Here is a 20462-nt window from a genome sequence, read left to right as displayed (position 1 = left end):
GATATAGAACAAACTGCATAATAATGCTATTGACTGACAAAACTGAAGGTCTTGTTCCCTTTCCTCTTTTCTTACAGCAGTCATTGGAGGTGAGAGGGATGTTGCATTCCTGATTGACGGCTCTGATAATGTCCGAACAGATTTCCCCTACATCCGGGACTTTATCATCAAAGTCATTGAGCCTCTTGATATTGGACAAGATAGAGTACGCGTTTCAGTTGTCCAACATAGTGAGAGGCCAGCTCCCAATTTCTACCTGAATACATATAAGGATAAGGCTGAAGTGTTAAGGGCCGTTAATGATCTGAGACTGGCCGGTGGAAGGAGTCTAAACACCGGAATGGCCTTGAAATTCATGAAGGACACTATCCTGTCCCCGGTTCATGGTAGCCGTGCGGCCCAAAATGTCCCCCAGTTTTTGATCGTTTTGACCGGAGGCAAGTCAAAGGATAACGTGAAGGAATCTGCTGGCGCTTTAAAGACAGATGGAGTGGTACCGTTTGGCGTTGGTGTCAAGGATGCAGACCCTAAGCAAATTGAGGACATTTCTCACAACCCATCCTTTGCTTTCAACGTGAAGGAATTCAGCCAGCTCAATACGGTCCAACAAAAGCTTAATAGCTATGTGAGCCTTCCCAAGGAACAGCTGAAGGTCATTCTGGAGCAAGGTAAGAAAAAAAAATGTTTTTCTCATGTTCTGTGTTGATGCTCTTTGTGCTGTGATATTTGTTTCTTCTAAACGTGCCTTGTTTGTTGTGTCTCAGCTTCGGTTCATGCTAATGCTATCTCAGTTCATACTGATGCTGTGAAAAGAGATATTGTATTCCTGCTGGATGGTTCTGACGGCACAAGGAGTGGATTCCCAGCAGTGCGAGACTTTGTTCAAAGTATAGTGGATAAACTGTCTCTGGAGGAGAACAGAGACAGAGTCTCTGTGGTTCAGTATGCTGACAAACCAGAGGCCCATTTCTATCTGAACTCTCACAAAACAAAGGATGCCATTATTAATGCCGTAAGTAATATGAGGCACAAGGGTGGAAGGAGCCTAAACACTGGGGCAGCTCTCCAGTTTGTAAGACACCGTGTCTTTACTGCCTCCTCTGGCAGTAGACGACTGGAAGGTGTGCCCCAGATCCTGATTCTTTTGACTAGCAAGAAATCCAGAGATGATGTTAAGGGCCCTGCTGTAGCTCTTAAAGATCTGGAAATTGTGTCAATGGGGGTCGGAGTTGGGGACGCCAATGTCCGGGAGTTGGAAATGATTTCCTTCCAACCTGGTTTCACATACCAGGTCACTGAGTTCTCTGAGCTGCCCTCAATCCAGCCACAGCTTGTTGCTATGCTTAAAAGCCTGTCGAAAGACACAGATGAATCAGTAGCTCCTGTGACTCCTGAAATTCCTGATTTAGAAGGTAAGAACTTCAGCTTGGATATGAGTATGCTAAATACAAGAAACATACCATATTCTTTATCTTTGGAACAATGCTGAAATTGAAGCATGATAAATTCATGGATACCTAAGCCTTTGGTAAACGTAGTCTCAGTAGAGCATTTCCTGCTATGTTGATACATGTTATGTTTTTTGGTAGAAAGGTGCTAGTATTTAGTTGCATGATTGAGAAAATAGTATTTTAAAATGTCTTATTCAGAGTATTTATTGGCTTTTTATTCTCTTAAACCAAAAACATTTCCTCCTATTTCACTCTGTTCTCTCTCTTTATCGCTTACCTCAACCATGTATGGAGAAACTATGCCAAACTTGACATATTTTTGTTGAAAAGATGGTTCTTTGTTGTTCTGCTTGTGATGATACCTTTCAGAACAGTAGTTTAGTGCTCCCAAAACCTGCATACACTATTCCAGATTCTCATTCACCCTTGCAGATATGCATGCAAATGTGTATTGATACAGACAAATAACCACAACTGTAATTTTGCTGTAATTTCTTCTCAGTGGTATTTTCCCTCTGATATGTCTTGTGTTCAGATTCAGCTTCAAACATTCCTAAAAATGTTTGTTTTTTGTTACATCTTACATGCCTTTTCTATGATATAATTGTTAGTCAATATATCCCATTTCCATCTATCTTCACCACCTAGTTGATACAGAGAGCAGTAAAAGGGATATAGTATATCTCCTTGACAGTTCAGACGACTCCAGAAATGGATTGCCTGCCATTAGAGAGTTTATACTCTATTGTCTGTGGTCCTCTGTAGCTCAGCTGGTAGAGCATGGCGCTTGTAATGCCAAGTTAGTGGGTTCGATCCTCGGGACCACCCATACACATGGGTCATGCACGCATGACTATAAGTCGCTTTGGATAAAAGCGTCTGCTAAATGGCATATTTATACGAAGAATGGACAATTAATTGACATCGATGGGGACAATGTTCAAGTTGCTGTTGTGCAATACAGTGACGATGCTATGGAGTACTCCCACCTGAATGTTCACAATACCAAAAGGGCTGTCATCTATGCTGTTAGAAGCCTAAGGCATAAAGGAGGAAGACCCCGCAACACTGGGGCAGCTCTTCAGTATGTTAGGGACAATGTTTTCACTGCCTCCTCCGGGAGTCGGCATCTGGAAGGGGTTCCTCAGATTTAGTTTTTGTTAACTGGTGGAGAGTCAAGTAATGATGTCACAGCTGCTGCATCTGATCTGAAACATCTTGGGGTTCTTTCTTTTGCCATTGGGATTAAAAATGTAAGGCAAGAGGAGCTGCGAAGCATTGCCTACTCTTCCTGATTTATTTTCAACCTACCCGTCTTTGGTGAACTTTTGTCCATACAGCCAGAGATCCTTGGCTTTGTCCAGTCAAAAATGGGAAATGAGCCCCCCACTATTGTCGGGTTGAGCTGCCATGATTCCCAGTCAAGAATGAAGTTGAATTCCAGATTTCAAGAATTTCTCTTCTGTCAAATAGTTTGCTTGAATAGTTTGATTACTTATGAAACTGCACCATTCTTTGAAGAAAATCAGTGGATCAGTTTAATTTCCCTCAAACTGCCTGCTTTCACTAGAGGCCAGCATCTTTGAATGGTTACCCCAATATACTCCTACTCATAATTATATAAACAAAACAGCAGAGATGGTGCTGGGAGGGTTACTGTTTTGCAAAGACATTTCTATTGGCATACAAATGACAAATCCCCGCTTTCTTGTTCCACATTACAGAAACGTCATGCTTTTCTTGATTGTTTAAAATCAGGAAACTGTGCTTTTCCGGTCCTTTCAGTTTCAGCTCTTTCTTGATCCAGTGATACAGTATATCGTTGTCTAGTTGTTTTAAACAAGTTTAGATTATTCTCTGTCTTACGCATACAATCTTCCTCTTCATTCATGGAAGGAGTGTTTGATTTCACATCTTGACATATTTTCCTAAAACTGAAAATCTCGCTCTACAAACTTTCTTAAATGTTTTGACATTTGAGACCATTTTAAATCCCTTTAATTTCACTTCCTATTTCTTTGCATGTTGCATTGATAAACATGGTTACAAGGCTTGGCTATATTTATAGAGCTATGTAATGACGTGAAAGTATATAATGGATATATAATGGATAATATTTCTGACCATGTGTTTTACACTGTATAGGTCTACTTGATATGCCGTCCTTGTGCATGCATTAATGCATATCTGCCTGGCCTGGTATCTGTCATGGTTTTATTATTAAATAGATCCTTCAATGTTTTTTTTGGGTTGAATTAGACGCTCCACAGAGAGACATAGTGTTCCTTTTGGATGGATCTGATGATACTAGGGGTGGATTTCCAGCAATCCTTGGCTTTGTTCAAAGAGTAGTGGAAAACGTCAATGTTGGAGAGAACAAAGATCGAGTTTCTGTGGTCCAGTACAGCAGAAATCCAGAGGCCCATTTCTTACTGAACACATATCCAGAAAAACAAAGTGTTCTAAGTTCCATTCGAAGCCTACAGCACAAAGGGGGTAGACCACTCAACACTGGGGCAGCCCTGCAGTACGTGAAGGACAACGTCTTTACTTCCTCTTCTGGAAGCAGAGGCCAAGAAGGCGTCCCTCAGATACTGATACTGCTGAGTGGTGGCAGATCTCAAGATGATGTTGGAGGTGCTGCTGCAGCTTTGAAACAGGACAGAATTGTACCATTCAGTATTGGTACAAGGAATGCAGACATATTAGAGCTCCAAATGATAGCTCATATTCCCTCCTATGCTCTTTCTGTCCCTCGGTTCGATGACCTTGAAAGCATTCAACAGCAGCTTTTGTCATTTGTAAAAAGGGTCCCTCGTCAGCCAAGAGTTTATCAACCAACTGTAGTAGGTAAGGAGTTATTTCTCTCCCTCTCTTCATTAGCCCTTTAATCTGTCACATTTCAGGTTGCTACCTTCTTGCTGAAAATAGCTGGATGTCTTACTCAGTACATTCATTCATTCTTTAAGCATGCCTTGTGAAAAATGTCGCTATTATTTTCTAGTCACAAATACAGTACCAGTCAAATGTTTGGACACACCTACTCATTCCAGGGTTTTTCTTTTTACTATTTTCTACATTGTAGAATAAATGAAATAACACATATGGAATCATGTAGTAACCAAAAAGTGTTAAACAAGTTAAAATATATTTTATATTGGAGATTCTTCAAAGTAGCCACAGTTTGCCTTGATGACAGCTTTGCACACTCTTGGTATTCTCTCAACCAGCTTCACCTGGAATGCTTTTCCAACAGTCTTGAAGGAGTTCCCACATATACTGAGTACTTGTTGGCTGCTTTTCCTTCTCATCCCAAACCATCTCAATTGGGTTGAGGTCAGGTGATTGTGGAGGCCAGGTCATCTGATGCAGCACTCCATCACTCGCCTTCTTGGTCAAATAGCCCTCACACAGCCTGGAGGTGTGTTGGGTCATTGTCCTGTTGAAAAACAAATGATGGTCCCACTAAGCGCAAACCAGATGGGATGGCGTATCGCTGCAGAATGCTGTGGTAGCCATGCTGGTTAAATATAAAATGTATTTTAACTTGTTTAACACTTTTCTGGGTACTACATGATTCCATATGTGTTCATAGTTTTGATGTCTTCACTATTATTCTACAATGTAGAAAATAGTAAAAATAAAGAAAAACCCTGGAATGAGTAGGTGTGTCCAAACTTTTGACTGGTACTGTACATGTACATGATATTTCTTTATAATTTTACCTGAGAATGACATTTTATTCATATGAATCTCTAGATAAATCTGAATCCAAACAACGGGATGTTGTTTTTTTACTGGATGGCTCTGATGAAACTCTAAATGGATTTGAGGCAATGCGTGACTTTGTGCAGAGAGTAGTGGAGAAACTCGCTGTGGAGGAGAACAAAGATCAAGTGTCTGTGGTCCAGTACAGCAGAGAACCAGAGGCCCACTTCTATCTGAACACTTACACAACAAAGGAAGACGTTGTGGACAGTGTAAGAGGCCTGAGGCACAAAGGAGGGAGACCCCTCAACACTGGGGCAGCTCTCCAGTATGTCAGGGACAATGTCTTTACTGCCTCCTCTGGAAGCAGACGCCAAGAGGGCATCCCTCAGATTCTGGTTCTATTGAGTGGGGGAAGGTCCAATGATGATGTTAGAAATGCAGTTACAAACCTGAAAGAAATTGGTGTTATGGCAATAGTGGTTGGAATGAGGAATGCCGATACACTTGAGCTTCAAACAATTTCACATGAACCCAGCTATGCTTTCTCTGCTACACATTACAACGATCTCCCAAACATTCAACAGCAAGTGTTATCTGCTGTTGAGAGAGTTGAATTGACCACTACTAACTTGCAAACAATATTAATAGGTAAGACTGCAATCATCACAACAGTAATGTTGTAGTTGGTCAATTAAGTTAGCATAATGTTGATGTATTTCATTTCACAAAACACAGTTGTTTATTGAATTCCCTAAATGTATATGTAAAATGTTATTAACACATTTTATAAATGTTTATAGATGCTGCAACAAATGATTACAGGAGGGACATTGTATTTTTACTTGATGGTTCTGATGATTCCCGAAGAAGATTTCCAGATATTCAAGACTTTATTCAGAGAGTAGTGGAGAAACTCAATGTAGATGGGAAAAAAGATCATGTGTCTGTGGTTCAGTACAGTGACACAGCAGAGGTCAATTTCAAGTTGGGTATGCATTCAAAAAAAGATGATGTTCTTGATGCCGTAAGAGGTCTGAGGCACAAAGGAGGAAGTCCTCTAAATACTGGAGCAGCTCTCCAGTACGTGAGGGGCAATGTCTTTACTGCCTCCAATGGAAGTAGAAGCCTGCAAGGTGTTCAACAGATACTGATACTGCTGAGTGGGGGAAGATCTAGAGATGATATCAGAACCCCTGTCACAAAGCTCAAAGAAATGGGAGTAATTTCAATCGGTATTGGCACAGGAGATGCCGACACACTTGAACTACAAACGATATCTCATGAACCTAATTACGCCCTTTCTATTACTGATTTCAAAGACCTTCCCACAATTCAGGAAGAATTGTTGTCATTGTTAACGGAAGCATCTCGTCAACCAGTGCCAACTGCCCATACCATGCATTTTGGTAAGCTGTAGCCATTTCCATTTTTCTGTAGTGGCATGTGTTCTCTGTGTTCAGGTAAAGGATCTTATCTATGTTAATGCATGTCCTTTGAGGAAATCATAGATGTGTGTCTAAGGTGTTTCTCCTTAAGAGAATAAGGTTATTGAGATTTCAGTTGGACAATGGTTTTATGCTAGCAATGACCTTGCTTTCTGTGCCCTCTCAGAAAAGTGGCTTTCCTTTCTCTCTGCAACCATTCTTTACCTTCATTTCAGAATCTGACAAAAAGGATGTTGTATTTCTCATTGACGGATCTGACGACTCTAGAACTGGCTTTGCGGGGATTCGCCGCTTTGCAGAGAAAGTAGTGGAGAGTCTTAATGTGGAGGAAAATGGCGACCGGGTGGCCCTTGTTCAGTACAGTCGGGATGCCACACCCAATTTCTATCTGAATTCATACTCTTCTAAAAATGATGTGCTTAATTCAATAAGATCCATGAGGCACAAAGTTGGAAGAATCCTCAACACTGGCACAGCACTGCAGTTTGTGAGAGACACTGTCTTTCCTGCTTCGGCTGGAGGCAGACGTGCAGAGGGTGTGCCTCAATATCTATTTGTCTTCAGTGGTGGGAGATCTAGTAATGACTTAAGGGGACCAGCGCAGTCATTGAGAGGGGATGGAGTAAGAACATTTAGCTTTGGAACAAAGAATGCTGATACATTGGAGTTACAAAGCATATCTTTTACACCAGCACACTCTTTTTCTGTTGCCAATTTTAACAACCTTGACGGGATACACTCTTCCGTGGCTGCTGTAATGAGTGGTGTTAAGGAAACACCTGAAATTTCAACTGTCATTGGTAAGATTATGAAGATATATTTCACAATCACTTAAGGCTTTTTTAAATCAAAGATTTTTATAAATTCACTGTAGTTTACTGAGAATGTCTTCCAAATCACACTATTAGAGAGCAGCATTGACATCCTATTGAATACAAAACTATTTGATTTCAGGACAGATGTGCAGTATATATGGACTTAATTATTATGTTTGCTCATTTCAGACAATTCCACTTTGTTGACATCAGATATCCAGATGGTGGATGGGGTCGATGTCGTATTTTTACTTGATGGATCTGATAAGATGCGAGAAAGTGTCCAATCAATACGTGATTTTCTTGGCCAATTTGTTAAACATCTAGAAATTGGGCCAGACAAAACACATGTTGCTGTGATCCAGTACAGTGACAAACCCACCACTCATTTCCTATTGAACACATACTCATCAAAGAGTGATATCATGGCAAAAGTACGCAATATCAATCTGGAAGGAGGAAGGCCCCTCAACACTGGGGAAGCTCTTGATTATGTTAAAAACAATGTCTTTACTGTCTCCTCTGGAAGCAGACTCCAAGAGGGCATTCCTCAGATACTAATACTGCTAAGTGGGGGTAAATCCCAGGATGATGTTGTGGTTCCATCTGAGAGTCTGAAGGCAGCTGGAATTGTGCTTTTGACTGTTGGGGTCAAAGACGCAGATGGAGCGGAGATGCAGAGCATTGCATACAGTCCTAATCAGGCATATCTTCTCAGAGAGTTTTCTGACCTCTCTCTTGTTAGACAACAGTTGCTCTCAGCAATTGTCTCTCACAAAGATTCAACAAGACCAGGCTTAGGTGAGTGAAACAGAGTACAATATTAAACAATTTCTATGAAAATATTTATAAAATAAGTTGTTTTTCAATCAACTTCAAAATACAGTATGTAGCTTATACTGTATCTTGAAATGTATTATGTACCATGCACAATTTGCTGATTTAGTTGAATTTTCATTCTAGTTCAAGGCCCCAGTGTGAAAAGAGACATTGTTTTCCTCCTTGATGGATCTGATGATGTTAGGAGTAGATTCACAGCAATACGTGAGTTTGTTGCGAAAGTGGTGGAAAAGTTTGATGTGGACCAGGGAAAAGATCAAGTTGCTGTTGTGCAGTACAGCAACAGTGCAGCAGTGAACTTCAACCTGAATGCTTACAAGACAAGAGATGATGTACTTACAGCAGTCAGAAATCTAAAACCAAAGGGCGGGAGGCCTCAATATACTGGCACAGCCCTCCAGTTTGTGAAGGACAATGTCTTTACTACTAATGCTGGAAGTCGACGTCATGAGGGTGCTCAACAGATCCTAGTGCTACTGACTGGTGGCAGATCTAGAGATTCTCCTCGAGGTCCTTCCAGGGCACTAAAGACTTTTGGGGTTGTAACATTTGCAATTGGATCAAGGATGACTGATTTGGTTGAAATGCAATCAATATCATCTCTTCCAAATTATTCTTATTCAGTCCCTGATTTTGCAAACCTTCAAAACATCCAGAAAAGTTTAGAGACACATCTTGCTCAAGTGAGACCACAAGAGGAAACTAGAGTTGGTAAGAAATATTAAAGTGTACTGGTGACTTACTGTAAACGTTGACTCTCTATATTCGATTTTTGAAAAGAACAACATAAATTATTTAAGTATTAAACAGGTCATATGTTTTTTATTTATTTGTTTTATGTTTTTTTATTTCTTTTTATTGGAAACAGCAGAAAATGACGAAAATAGGAGAGATATTGTGTTTCTTCTGGATGGATCAGATAACACCAGAAAAGAATACCCAGCTATTCGGGATTTCCTCCACAAAATCATTGAAAATCTCAACGTGGAACAAAATAACGACAGAGTGGCAGTGGTACAGTTTAGTAACTTGGCAGTGGCTAATTTTTATTTGAATTCATTTCTGAGAAAGGAGGACATGTTGAATTCTGTAAGGGGACTCTCACATAAAGGAGGAAGACCCCTTAATACTGGAGCAGCTCTGAAGTTTGTGAAAGAAAATGTCTTCATAAGCTCCTCTGGGAGTAGACACTCGGAGGGTGTGAAACAAATACTCATTCTGATTAGTAGTGGAAGGTCAAGAGACAATGTGGATACACCAGCATCTGCTCTCAAGGAGCTTGGTGTCTTGGTGATTGGAATTGGAACAAGGAGCTCTGATAGCAAAGAATTACAAAACATATCCCATGACCCCAGTTATGCTCTTTCCGTGTCCGAATTTACTGACCTCCCCAATGTCCAACAGCAGCTTCTTTCTGCTATGAGGACTGTCATTGTACAGGTCACGACCATGACACCAACAGTAATACCAACAATACTAGGTAAGAAAGATATGGTTTTGATCAGTTCCAGTTGCTCTCTTACATCAGGATGGAGTATTTGATAGCTTTGACATTTTAAGTAGATGCCGCTGAGACCTTTCATGTTGGTTTTATTTCATACCTCTGTAGGAATGTTCTCTATGATAGCACTCAGTCCAATTGAGATTAGGGAAAGGGATGACTTTCATATGACAGAAGCATCTTTGTCCTGTTTTTCCCTTACCAATGCAACATTTAATATGACTCTTTTTCTGAACATTCACATTCACTAGTTGAGAGTCAGGCTCCCAGGAGGGATGTCGTGTTCTTGCTGGATGGATCTGATGGCACTAGGAGTGGATTCCCAGCAATGCGGGACTTTGTTCAAAGAGTGGTGGAGACACTCGGTGTGGATGAGAACAAAGATCGCGTTGCTGTGGTCCAGTACAGTAGAGATCCAGCTGCCCAATTCTATCTGAACACCTACACAACAAAAGGAGAGATTCTCAACACTGTAAGAGGTCTGAGACACAAAGGTGGGAGACCTCTCAACACTGGAGCAGCTCTCCAGTACGTGAGAGACAATGTCTTTACTGCCTCCTCCGGAAGTCGACGCTTTGAAGGTGTTCCACAGTTACTGATTCTGCTGAGTGGTGGAAGGTCCTTTGACAATGTTGACACTCCAGCTTCTGCTCTGAAGGAGCTTGGGGTCTTGATCTTTGGAATTGGAACAAGGAGTTCTGATAGCAGAGAATTGCAGAGGATATCACATGATCCCAGTTACGCTCTGTCTGTCTCTGACTTCACTGACCTTCCAAACATCCAGCAGCAACTTCTGTCCTCGGTGGAGGCAGTTGTTATTGACGTTACTCCAGAATCGCCAACAGTTTTAGGTATGTGTCATCACTGTTAATTAAGAGTCAGGAAGTGTTAGTAACATGTCAGCTGATTCTTAGAAACGACTGTATAATTTGACCACAAGCCCTACATTTGACCAGTCTGATTGACATAATCTATTTCTTTTCTCAGTTGATCATGACACCTCCAGAAAGGATGTGGTATTCCTTGTGGATGGTTCTGATGGCGCAAGGAATGGATTCCCAGCAATGCGTGATTTTGTTCAGAGAGTAGTGGGGAAACTCAATGTGGGAGGAGACAAAGACCGCGTTTCTGTTGTCCAGTACGGTAGAGATCAAGAAGTTCATTTCTATCTGAACACATACACCACCAAGGAGGACATTCTTGACACTGTCAGAAGTCTGAGGCACAGAGGAGGTAGACCCCTTAACACTGGGGCAGCCCTCCAATACGTAAGGGACAACGTCTTTACTGCCTCCTCAGGAAGCAGAAGCCAAGAGGGCGTCCCTCAGATGCTGATACTTCTGAGTGGGGGAAGGTCCAGTGATAATGTTGACATACCAGCTTCTGCCCTGAAAAAGAGTGGGGTCTTGATCTTTGGCATTGGAACCAGAAATTCCAGCAGAGAGGTCGAAAGGATTGCCACTGATCCTAGTTTTTCCCAGTCTGTTTCTGAATTCACTGACCTCCCCAGCGTCCAGGAGCAGTTTTTCTCCACACTCATAACTGTACAAGTTGAGGCTACACCCATAACCCCAACAGTCATAGGTAAGAACTGGATGCGTTATCCAGGACAACTAAAGCAACACACACATATTTCAGTCTCAGGTTCCATGAAGCAATGTTGACATATATTTTTGTTTTGTTTCTGATACTCTTAGTGGACCAAAGCATTGCCAGAAAGGATGTAGTATTCCTGCTGGATGGTTCTGATGGCACTAAGAATGGCTTCCCAGCAATGCGTGACTTTGTTCAAAGAGTGGTAGAGAAACTCACTGTGGAGGAAAACAGAGATCGAGTCTCTGTGGTCCAGTATAGCAGAGAATCAGAGGCCCACTTCTATCTGAACACTTATACAACAAAGGAAGATGTTGTGGAGACCGTAAGAGGCCTGAGGCACAAAGGAGGGAGACCCCTCAACACTGGGGCAGCTCTCCAGTATGTCAGGGACAATGTCTTTATTGCCTCCTCCGGAAGTAGGCGCCTTGAAGGTGTTCCACAGATTCTGATACTGTTGAATGGTGGAAGGTCCTTTGACAATGTAGATACACCAGCGTCTGCTCTCAAGGAGCTTGGTGTCTTGGTGTTTGGAATTGGAACAAGGAGCTCTGATAGCAGAGAATTACAAAAGATATCCTATGACCCCAGCTATGCTCTTTCCGTGTCTGAATTTACTGACCTCCCCAATGTCCAACAGCAGCTTCTTTCTGCTATAAGCACTGTCATTGTACAGGTGACAACCATGACACCAACAGTAATACCAACAATACTAGGTAAGAAAGATATGGTTTTGATCAGTTCCATTTGCTCTCTTACATCAGGATGGAGTATTTGATAGCTTTGACATTTTAAGTAGATGCACCTGAGACCTTTCATGTTGGTTTCATTTCATACCTCTGTAGGAATGTTCTCTATGATAGCACTCAGTCCAATGCACACATTGCCACTTTCTTTGAATAGTTGTTTGAGTTTAGGGAAAGGGATGACTTTCATATGACAGAAGCATCTTTGTCCTGTTTTTCCCATACCAATGCAACATTTAATATGACTCTTTTTCTGAACATTCACATTCACTAGTTGAGAGTCAGGCTCCCAGGAGGGATGTCGTGTTCTTGCTGGATGGATCTGATGGCACTAGGAGTGGATTCCCAGCAATGCGGGACTTTGTTCAAAGAGTGGTGGAGACACTCGGTGTGGATGAGAACAAAGATCGCGTTGCTGTGGTCCAGTACAGTAGAGATCCAGCTGCCCAATTCTATCTGAACACCTACACAACAAAAGGAGAGATTCTCAACACTGTAAGAGGTCTGAGACACAAAGGTGGGAGACCTCTCAACACTGGAGCAGCTCTCCAGTACGTGAGAGACAATGTCTTTACTGCCTCCTCCGGAAGTCGACGCTTTGAAGGTGTTCCACAGTTACTGATTCTGCTGAGTGGTGGAAGGTCCTTTGACAATGTTGACACTCCAGCTTCTGCTCTGAAGGAGCTTGGGGTCTTGATCTTTGGAATTGGAACAAGGAGTTCTGATAGCAGAGAATTGCAGAGGATATCACATGATCCCAGTTACGCTCTGTCTGTCTCTGACTTCACTGACCTTCCAAACATCCAGCAGCAACTTCTGTCCTCGGTGGAGGCAGTTGTTATTGACGTTACTCCAGAATCGCCAACAGTTTTAGGTATGTGTCATCACTGTTAATTAAGAGTCAGGAAGTGTTAGTAACATGTCAGCTGATTCTTAGAAACGACTGTATAATTTGACCACAAGCCCTACATTTGACCAGTCTGATTGACATAATCTATTTCTTTTCTCAGTTGATCATGACACCTCCAGAAAGGATGTGGTATTCCTTGTGGATGGTTCTGATGGCGCAAGGAATGGATTCCCAGCAATGCGTGATTTTGTTCAGAGAGTAGTGGGGAAACTCAATGTGGGAGGAGACAAAGACCGCGTTTCTGTTGTCCAGTACGGTAGAGATCAAGAAGTTCATTTCTATCTGAACACATACACCACCAAGGAGGACATTCTTGACACTGTCAGAAGTCTGAGGCACAGAGGAGGTAGACCCCTTAACACTGGGGCAGCCCTCCAATACGTAAGGGACAACGTCTTTACTGCCTCCTCAGGAAGCAGAAGCCAAGAGGGCGTCCCTCAGATGCTGATACTTCTGAGTGGGGGAAGGTCCAGTGATAATGTTGACATACCAGCTTCTGCCCTGAAAAAGAGTGGGGTCTTGATCTTTGGCATTGGAACCAGAAATTCCAGCAGAGAGGTCGAAAGGATTGCCACTGATCCTAGTTTTTCCCAGTCTGTTTCTGAATTCACTGACCTCCCCAGCGTCCAGGAGCAGTTTTTCTCCACACTCATAACTGTACAAGTTGAGGCTACACCCATAACCCCAACAGTCATAGGTAAGAACTGATGCGTTATCCAGGACAACTAAAGCAACACACACATATTTCAGTCTCAGGTTCCATGAAGCAATGTTGACATATATTTTTGTTTTGTTTCTGATACTCTTAGTGGACCAAAGCATTGCCAGAAAGGATGTAGTATTCCTGCTGGATGGTTCTGATGGCACTAAGAATGGCTTCCCAGCAATGCGTGACTTTGTTCAAAGAGTGGTAGAGAAACTCACTGTGGAGGAAAACAGAGATCGAGTCTCTGTGGTCCAGTATAGCAGAGAATCAGAGGCCCACTTCTATCTGAACACTTATACAACAAAGGAAGATGTTGTGGAGACCGTAAGAGGCCTGAGGCACAAAGGAGGGAGACCCCTCAACACTGGGGCAGCTCTCCAGTATGTCAGGGACAATGTCTTTATTGCCTCCTCCGGAAGTAGGCGCCTTGAAGGTGTTCCACAGATTCTGATACTGTTGAATGGTGGAAGGTCCTTTGACAATGTAGATACACCAGCGTCTGCTCTCAAGGAGCTTGGTGTCTTGGTGTTTGGAATTGGAACAAGGAGCTCTGATAGCAGAGAATTACAAAAGATATCCTATGACCCCAGCTATGCTCTTTCCGTGTCTGAATTTACTGACCTCCCCAATGTCCAACAGCAGCTTCTTTCTGCTATAAGCACTGTCATTGTACAGGTGACAACCATGACACCAACAGTAATACCAACAATACTAGGTAAGAAAGATATGGTTTTGATCAGTTCCATTTGCTCTCTTACATCAGGATGGAGTATTTGATAGCTTTGACATTTTAAGTAGATGCACCTGAGACCTTTCATGTTGGTTTCATTTCATACCTCTGTAGGAATGTTCTCTATGATAGCACTCAGTCCAATGCACACATTGCCACTTTCTTTGAATAGTTGTTTGAGTTTAGGGAAAGGGATGACTTTCATATGACAGAAGCATCTTTGTCCTGTTTTTCCCATACCAATGCAACATTTAATATGACTCTTTTTCTGAACATTCACATTCACTAGTTGAGAGTCAGGCTCCCAGGAGGGATGTCGTGTTCTTGCTGGATGGATCTGATGGCACTAGGAGTGGATTCCCAGCAATGCGGGACTTTGTTCAAAGAGTGGTGGAGACACTCGGTGTGGATGAGAACAAAGATCGCGTTGCTGTGGTCCAGTACAGTAGAGATCCAGCTGCCCAATTCTATCTGAACACCTACACAACAAAAGGAGAGATTCTCAACACTGTAAGAGGTCTGAGACACAAAGGTGGGAGACCTCTCAACACTGGAGCAGCTCTCCAGTACGTGAGAGACAATGTCTTTACTGCCTCCTCCGGAAGTCGACGCTTTGAAGGTGTTCCACAGTTACTGATTCTGCTGAGTGGTGGAAGGTCCTTTGACAATGTTGACACTCCAGCTTCTGCTCTGAAGGAGCTTGGGGTCTTGATCTTTGGAATTGGAACAAGGAGTTCTGATAGCAGAGAATTGCAGAGGATATCACATGATCCCAGTTACGCTCTGTCTGTCTCTGACTTCACTGACCTTCCAAACATCCAGCAGCAACTTCTGTCCTCGGTGGAGGCAGTTGTTATTGACGTTACTCCAGAATCGCCAACAGTTTTAGGTATGTGTCATCACTGTTAATTAAGAGTCAGGAAGTGTTAGTAACATGTCAGCTGATTCTTAGAAACGACTGTATAATTTGACCACAAGCCCTACATTTGACCAGTCTGATTGACATAATCTATTTCTTTTCTCAGTTGATCATGACACCTCCAGAAAGGATGTGGTATTCCTTGTGGATGGTTCTGATGGCGCAAGGAATGGATTCCCAGCAATGCGTGATTTTGTTCAGAGAGTAGTGGGGAAACTCAATGTGGGAGGAGACAAAGACCGTGTTTCTGTTGTCCAGTACGGTAGAGATCAAGAAGTTCATTTCTATCTGAACACATACACCACCAAGGAGGACATTCTTGACACTGTCAGAAGTCTGAGGCACAGAGGAGGTAGACCCCTTAACACTGGGGCAGCCCTCCAATACGTAAGGGACAACGTCTTTACTGCCTCCTCAGGAAGCAGAAGCCAAGAGGGCGTCCCTCAGATGCTGATACTTCTGAGTGGGGGGAAGGTCCAGTGATAATGTTGACATACCTGCTTCTGCCCTGAAAAAGAGTGGGGTCTTGATCTTTGGCATTGGAACCAGAAATTCCAGCAGAGAGGTTCAAAGGATTGCCACTGATCCTAGTTTTTCCCAGTCTGTTTCTGAATTCACTGACCTCCCCAGCATCCAGGAGCAGTTTTTCTCCACACTCATAACTGTAAAAGTTGAGGCTACACCCATAACCCCAACAGTCATAGGTAAGAACTGATGCGTTATCCAGGACAACTAAAGCAACACACACATATTTCAGTCTCAGGTTCCATGAAGCAATGTTGACATATATTTTTGTTTTGTTTCTGATACTCTTAGTGGACCAAAGCATTGCCAGAAAGGATGTAGTATTCCTGCTGGATGGTTCTGATGGCACTAAGAATGGCTTCCCAGCAATGCGTGACTTTGTTCAAAGAGTGGTAGAGAAACTCACTGTGGAGGAAAACAGAGATCGAGTCTCTGTGGTCCAGTATAGCAGAGAATCAGAGGCCCACTTCTATCTGAACACTCATACAACAAAGGAAGACGTTGTGGAGACCGTAAGAGGCCTGAGGCACAAAGGAGGGAGACCCCTCAACACTGGGGCAGCTCTCCAGTATGTCAGGGACAATGTCTTTACTGCCTCCTCCGGAAGTAGGCGCCTTGAAGGTGTTCCACAGATTCTGATACTGTTGAATGGTGGAAGGTCCTTTGACAATGTAGATACACCAGCGTCTGCTCTCAAGGAGCTTGGTGTCTTGGTGTTTGGAATTGGAACAAGGAGCTCTGATAGCAGAGAATTACAAAAGATATCCTATGACCCCAGCTATGCTCTTTCCGTGTCTGAATTTACTGACCTCCCCAATGTCCAACAGCAGCTTCTTTCTGCTATAAGCACTGTCATTGTACAGGTGACAACCATGACACCAACAGTAATACCAACAATACTAGGTAAGAAAGATATGGTTTTGATCAGTTCCATTTGCTCTCTTACATCAGGATGGAGTATTTGATAGCTTTGACATTTTAAGTAGATGCACCTGAGACCTTTCATGTTGGTTTCAATTCATACCTCTGTAGGAATGTTCTCGATGATAGCACTCAGTCCAATGCACACATTGCCACTTTCTTTGAACAGTTGTTTGAGATTAGGGAAAGGGATGACTTTCATATGACAGAAGCATCTTTGACCTGTTTTTCCCTTACCAATGCAACATTTAATATGACTCTTTTTCTGAACATTCACATTCACTAGTTGAGAGTCAGGCTCCCAGGAGGGATGTCGTGTTCTTGCTGGATGGATCTGATGGCACTAGGAGTGGATTCCCAGCAATGCGGGACTTTGTTCAAAGAGTGGTGGAGACACTCGGTGTGGATGAGAACAAAGATCGCGTTGCTGTGGTCCAGTACAGTAGAGATCCAGCTGCCCAATTCTATCTGAACACCTACACAACAAAAGGAGAGATTCTCAACACTGTAAGAGGTCTGAGACACAAAGGTGGGAGACCTCTCAACACTGGAGCAGCTCTCCAGTACGTGAGAGACAATGTCTTTACTGCCTCCTCCGGAAGTCGACGCTTTGAAGGTGTTCCACAGTTACTGATTCTGCTGAGTGGTGGAAGGTCCTTTGACAATGTTGACACTCCAGCTTCTGCTCTGAAGGAGCTTGGGGTCTTGATCTTTGGAATTGGAACAAGGAGTTCTGATAGCAGAGAATTGCAGAGGATATCACATGATCCCAGTTACGCTCTGTCTGTCTCTGACTTCACTGACCTTCCAAACATCCAGCAGCAACTTCTGTCCTCGGTGGAGGCAGTTGTTATTGACGTTACTCCAGAATCGCCAACAGTTTTAGGTATGTATCATCACTGTTAATTAAGAGTCAGGAAGTGTTAGTAACATGTCAGCTGATTCTTAGAAACGACTGTATAATTTGACCACAAGCCCTACATTTGACCAGACTGATTGACATAATCTATTTCTTTTCTCAGTTGATCATGACACCTCCAGAAAGGATGTGGTATTTCTTGTGGATGGTTCTGATGGCGCAAGGAATGGATTCCCAGCAATGCGTGATTTTGTTCAGAGAGTAGTGGGGAAACTCAATGTGGGAGGAGACAAAGACCGCGTTTCTGTTGTCCAGTACGGTAGAGATCAAGAAGTTCATTTCTATCTGAACACATACACCACCAAGGAGGACATTCTCGACACTGTCAGAAGTCTGAGGCACAGAGGAGGTAGACCCCTTAACACTGGGGCAGCCCTCCAATACGTAAGGGACAACGTCTTTACTGCCTCCTCAGGAAGCAGAAGCCAAGAGGGCGTCCCTCAGATGCTGATACTTCTGAGTGGGGGAAGGTCCAGTGATAATGTTGACATACCAGCTTCTGCCCTGAAAAAGAGTGGGGTCTTGATCTTTGGCATTGGAACCAGAAATTCCAGCAGAGAGGTCGAAAGGATTGCCACTGATCCTAGTTTTTCCCAGTCTGTTTCTGAATTCACTGACCTCCCCAGCGTCCAGGAGCAGTTTTTCTCCACACTCATAACTGTACAAGTTGAGGCTACACCCATAACCCCAACAGTCATAGGTAAGAAGTGATGCGTTATCCAGGACAACTAAAGCAACACACACATATTTCAGTCTCAGGTTCCATGAAGCAATGTTGACATATATTTTTGTTTTGTTTCTGATACTCTTAGTGGACCAAAGCATTGCCAGAAAGGATGTAGTATTCCTGCTGGATGGTTCTGATGGCACTAAGAATGGCTTCCCAGCAATGCGTGACTTTGTTCAAAGAGTGGTAGAGAAACTCACTGTGGAGGAAAACAGAGATCGAGTCTCTGTGGTCCAGTATAGCAGAGAATCAGAGGCCCACTTCTATCTGAACACTTATACAACAAAGGAAGACGTTGTGGAGACCGTAAGAGGCCTGAGGCACAAAGGAGGTAGACCCCTCAACACTGGGGCAGCTCTCCAGTATGTCAGGGACAATGTCTTTATTGCCTCCTCCGGAAGTAGGCGCCTTGAAGGTGTTCCACAGATTCTGATACTGTTGAATGGTGGAAGGTCCTTTGACAATGTAGATACACCAGCGTCTGCTCTCAAGGAGCTTGGTGTCTTGGTGTTTGGAATTGGAACAAGGAGCTCTGATAGCAAAGAATTACAAAAGATATCCTATGACCCCAGCTATGCTCTTTCCGTGTCTGAATTTACTGACCTCCCCAATGTCCAACAGCAGCTTCTTTCTGCTATAAGCACTGTCATTGTACAGGTGACAACCATGACACCAACAGTAATACCAACAATACTAGGTAAGAAAGATATGGTTTTGATCAGTTCCATTTGCTCTCTTACATCAGGATGGAGTATTTGATAGCTTTGACATTTTAAGTAGATGCACCTGAGACCTTTCATGTTGGTTTCAATTCATACCTCTGTAGGAATGTTCTCGATGATAGCACTCAGTCCAATGCACACATTGCCACTTTCTTTGAACAGTTGTTTGAGATTAGGGAAAGGGATGACTTTCATATGACAGAAGCATCTTTGTCCTGTTTTTCCCTTACCAATGCAACATTTAATATGACTCTTTTTCTGAACATTCACATTCACTAGTTGAGAGTCAGGCTCCCAGGAGGGATGTCGTGTTCTTGCTGGATGGATCTGATGGCACTAGGAGTGGATTCCCAGCAATGCGGGACTTTGTTCAAAGAGTGGTGGAGACACTCGGTGTGGATGAGAACAAAGATCGCGTTGCTGTGGTCCAGTACAGTAGAGATCCAGCTGCCCAATTCTATCTGAACACCTACACAACAAAAGGAGAGATTCTCAACACTGTAAGAGGTCTGAGACACAAAGGTGGGAGACCTCTCAACACTGGAGCAGCTCTCCAGTACGTGAGAGACAATGTCTTTACTGCATCCTCCGGAAGTCGACGCTTTGAAGGTGTTCCACAGTTACTGATTCTGCTGAGTGGTGGAAGGTCCTTTGACAATGTTGACACTCCAGCTTCTGCTCTGAAGGAGCTTGGGGTCTTGATCTTTGGAATTGGAACAAGGAGTTCTGATAGCAGAGAATTGCAGAGGATATCACATGATCCCAGTTACGCTCTGTCTGTCTCTGACTTCACTGACCTTCCAAACATCCAGCAGCAACTTCTGTCCTCGGTGGAGGCAGTTGTTATTGACGTTACTCCAGAATCGCCAACAGTTTTAGGTATGTGTCATCACTGTTAATTAAGAGTCAGGAAGTGTTAGTAACATGTCAGCTGATTCTTAGAAACGACTGTATAATTTGACCACAAGCCCTACATTTGACCAGTCTGATTGACATAATCTATTTCTTTTCTCAGTTGATCATGACACCTCCAGAAAGGATGTGGTATTCCTTGTGGATGGTTCTGATGGCGCAAGGAATGGATTCCCAGCAATGCGTGATTTTGTTCAGAGAGTAGTGGGGAAACTCAATGTGGGAGGAGACAAAGACCGTGTTTCTGTTGTCCAGTACGGTAGAGATCAAGAAGTTCATTTCTATCTGAACACATACACCACCAAGGAGGACATTCTTGACACTGTCAGAAGTCTGAGGCACAGAGGAGGTAGACCCCCTTAACACTGG

The 20462-nt window shown here is 43.0% G+C and overlaps 2 protein-coding genes across 2 annotated transcripts in view; both read left to right on the top strand.

The window, feature by feature from the left end:
* Positions 1 to 6626, top strand: part of LOC121536094 (collagen alpha-3(VI) chain) — a 42597-nt gene extending 35971 nt beyond the window's left edge. Inside the window, exons 6-10 of the mRNA XM_041843396.1 lie at positions 78 to 668; positions 765 to 1412; positions 3711 to 4120; positions 5306 to 5487; positions 6623 to 6626. Of these exons, the coding sequence (XP_041699330.1) occupies positions 78 to 668; positions 765 to 1412; positions 3711 to 4120; positions 5306 to 5487; positions 6623 to 6626 (1835 nt within the window). The remainder of the gene's footprint in view (positions 1 to 77; positions 669 to 764; positions 1413 to 3710; positions 4121 to 5305; positions 5488 to 6622) is intronic.
* Positions 6627 to 9628: 3002 nt separating this feature from the next.
* Positions 9629 to 20456, top strand: LOC121536088 (collagen alpha-3(VI) chain-like). Its single transcript, XM_045206404.1, has 16 exons — positions 9629 to 9742; positions 10015 to 10614; positions 10751 to 11347; positions 11461 to 12072; positions 12377 to 12976; positions 13113 to 13709; positions 13822 to 14433; positions 14738 to 15337; positions 15474 to 15841; positions 15885 to 16071; positions 16184 to 16795; positions 17100 to 17699; positions 17836 to 18432; positions 18545 to 19156; positions 19461 to 20060; positions 20197 to 20456. The coding sequence occupies exons 1-16, from the start codon at positions 9682 to 9684 to the stop codon at positions 20454 to 20456; spliced, it is 8115 nt and encodes a 2704-aa protein (XP_045062339.1). The 5' UTR covers positions 9629 to 9681.
* The last annotated feature ends 6 nt before the right edge of the window (positions 20457 to 20462 follow it).

This window comes from Coregonus clupeaformis, chromosome 23 (genome assembly GCF_020615455.1).
Source record: "Coregonus clupeaformis isolate EN_2021a chromosome 23, ASM2061545v1, whole genome shotgun sequence".
In the NCBI taxonomy this organism is placed as follows: domain Eukaryota; kingdom Metazoa; phylum Chordata; class Actinopteri; order Salmoniformes; family Salmonidae; genus Coregonus; species Coregonus clupeaformis.
The sequence above is the reverse complement of the archived record's forward strand: the minus strand, read 5'-3'. Positions and strand labels throughout refer to the sequence as shown.

Excerpts from the sequence above, each read along its gene's own strand:
- LOC121536088 (XM_045206404.1), top strand. The coding sequence starts at position 9,682 with ATGAGGACTGTCATTGTACAGGTCACGACCATGACACCAACAGTAATA. Across the intron at positions 10,615-10,750 it reads AGAATCGCCAACAGTTTTAG|TTGATCATGACACCTCCAGA; the intron begins GTATGTGTCATC and ends TTCTTTTCTCAG. Across the intron at positions 11,348-11,460 it reads CATAACCCCAACAGTCATAG|TGGACCAAAGCATTGCCAGA; the intron begins GTAAGAACTGGA and ends TGATACTCTTAG.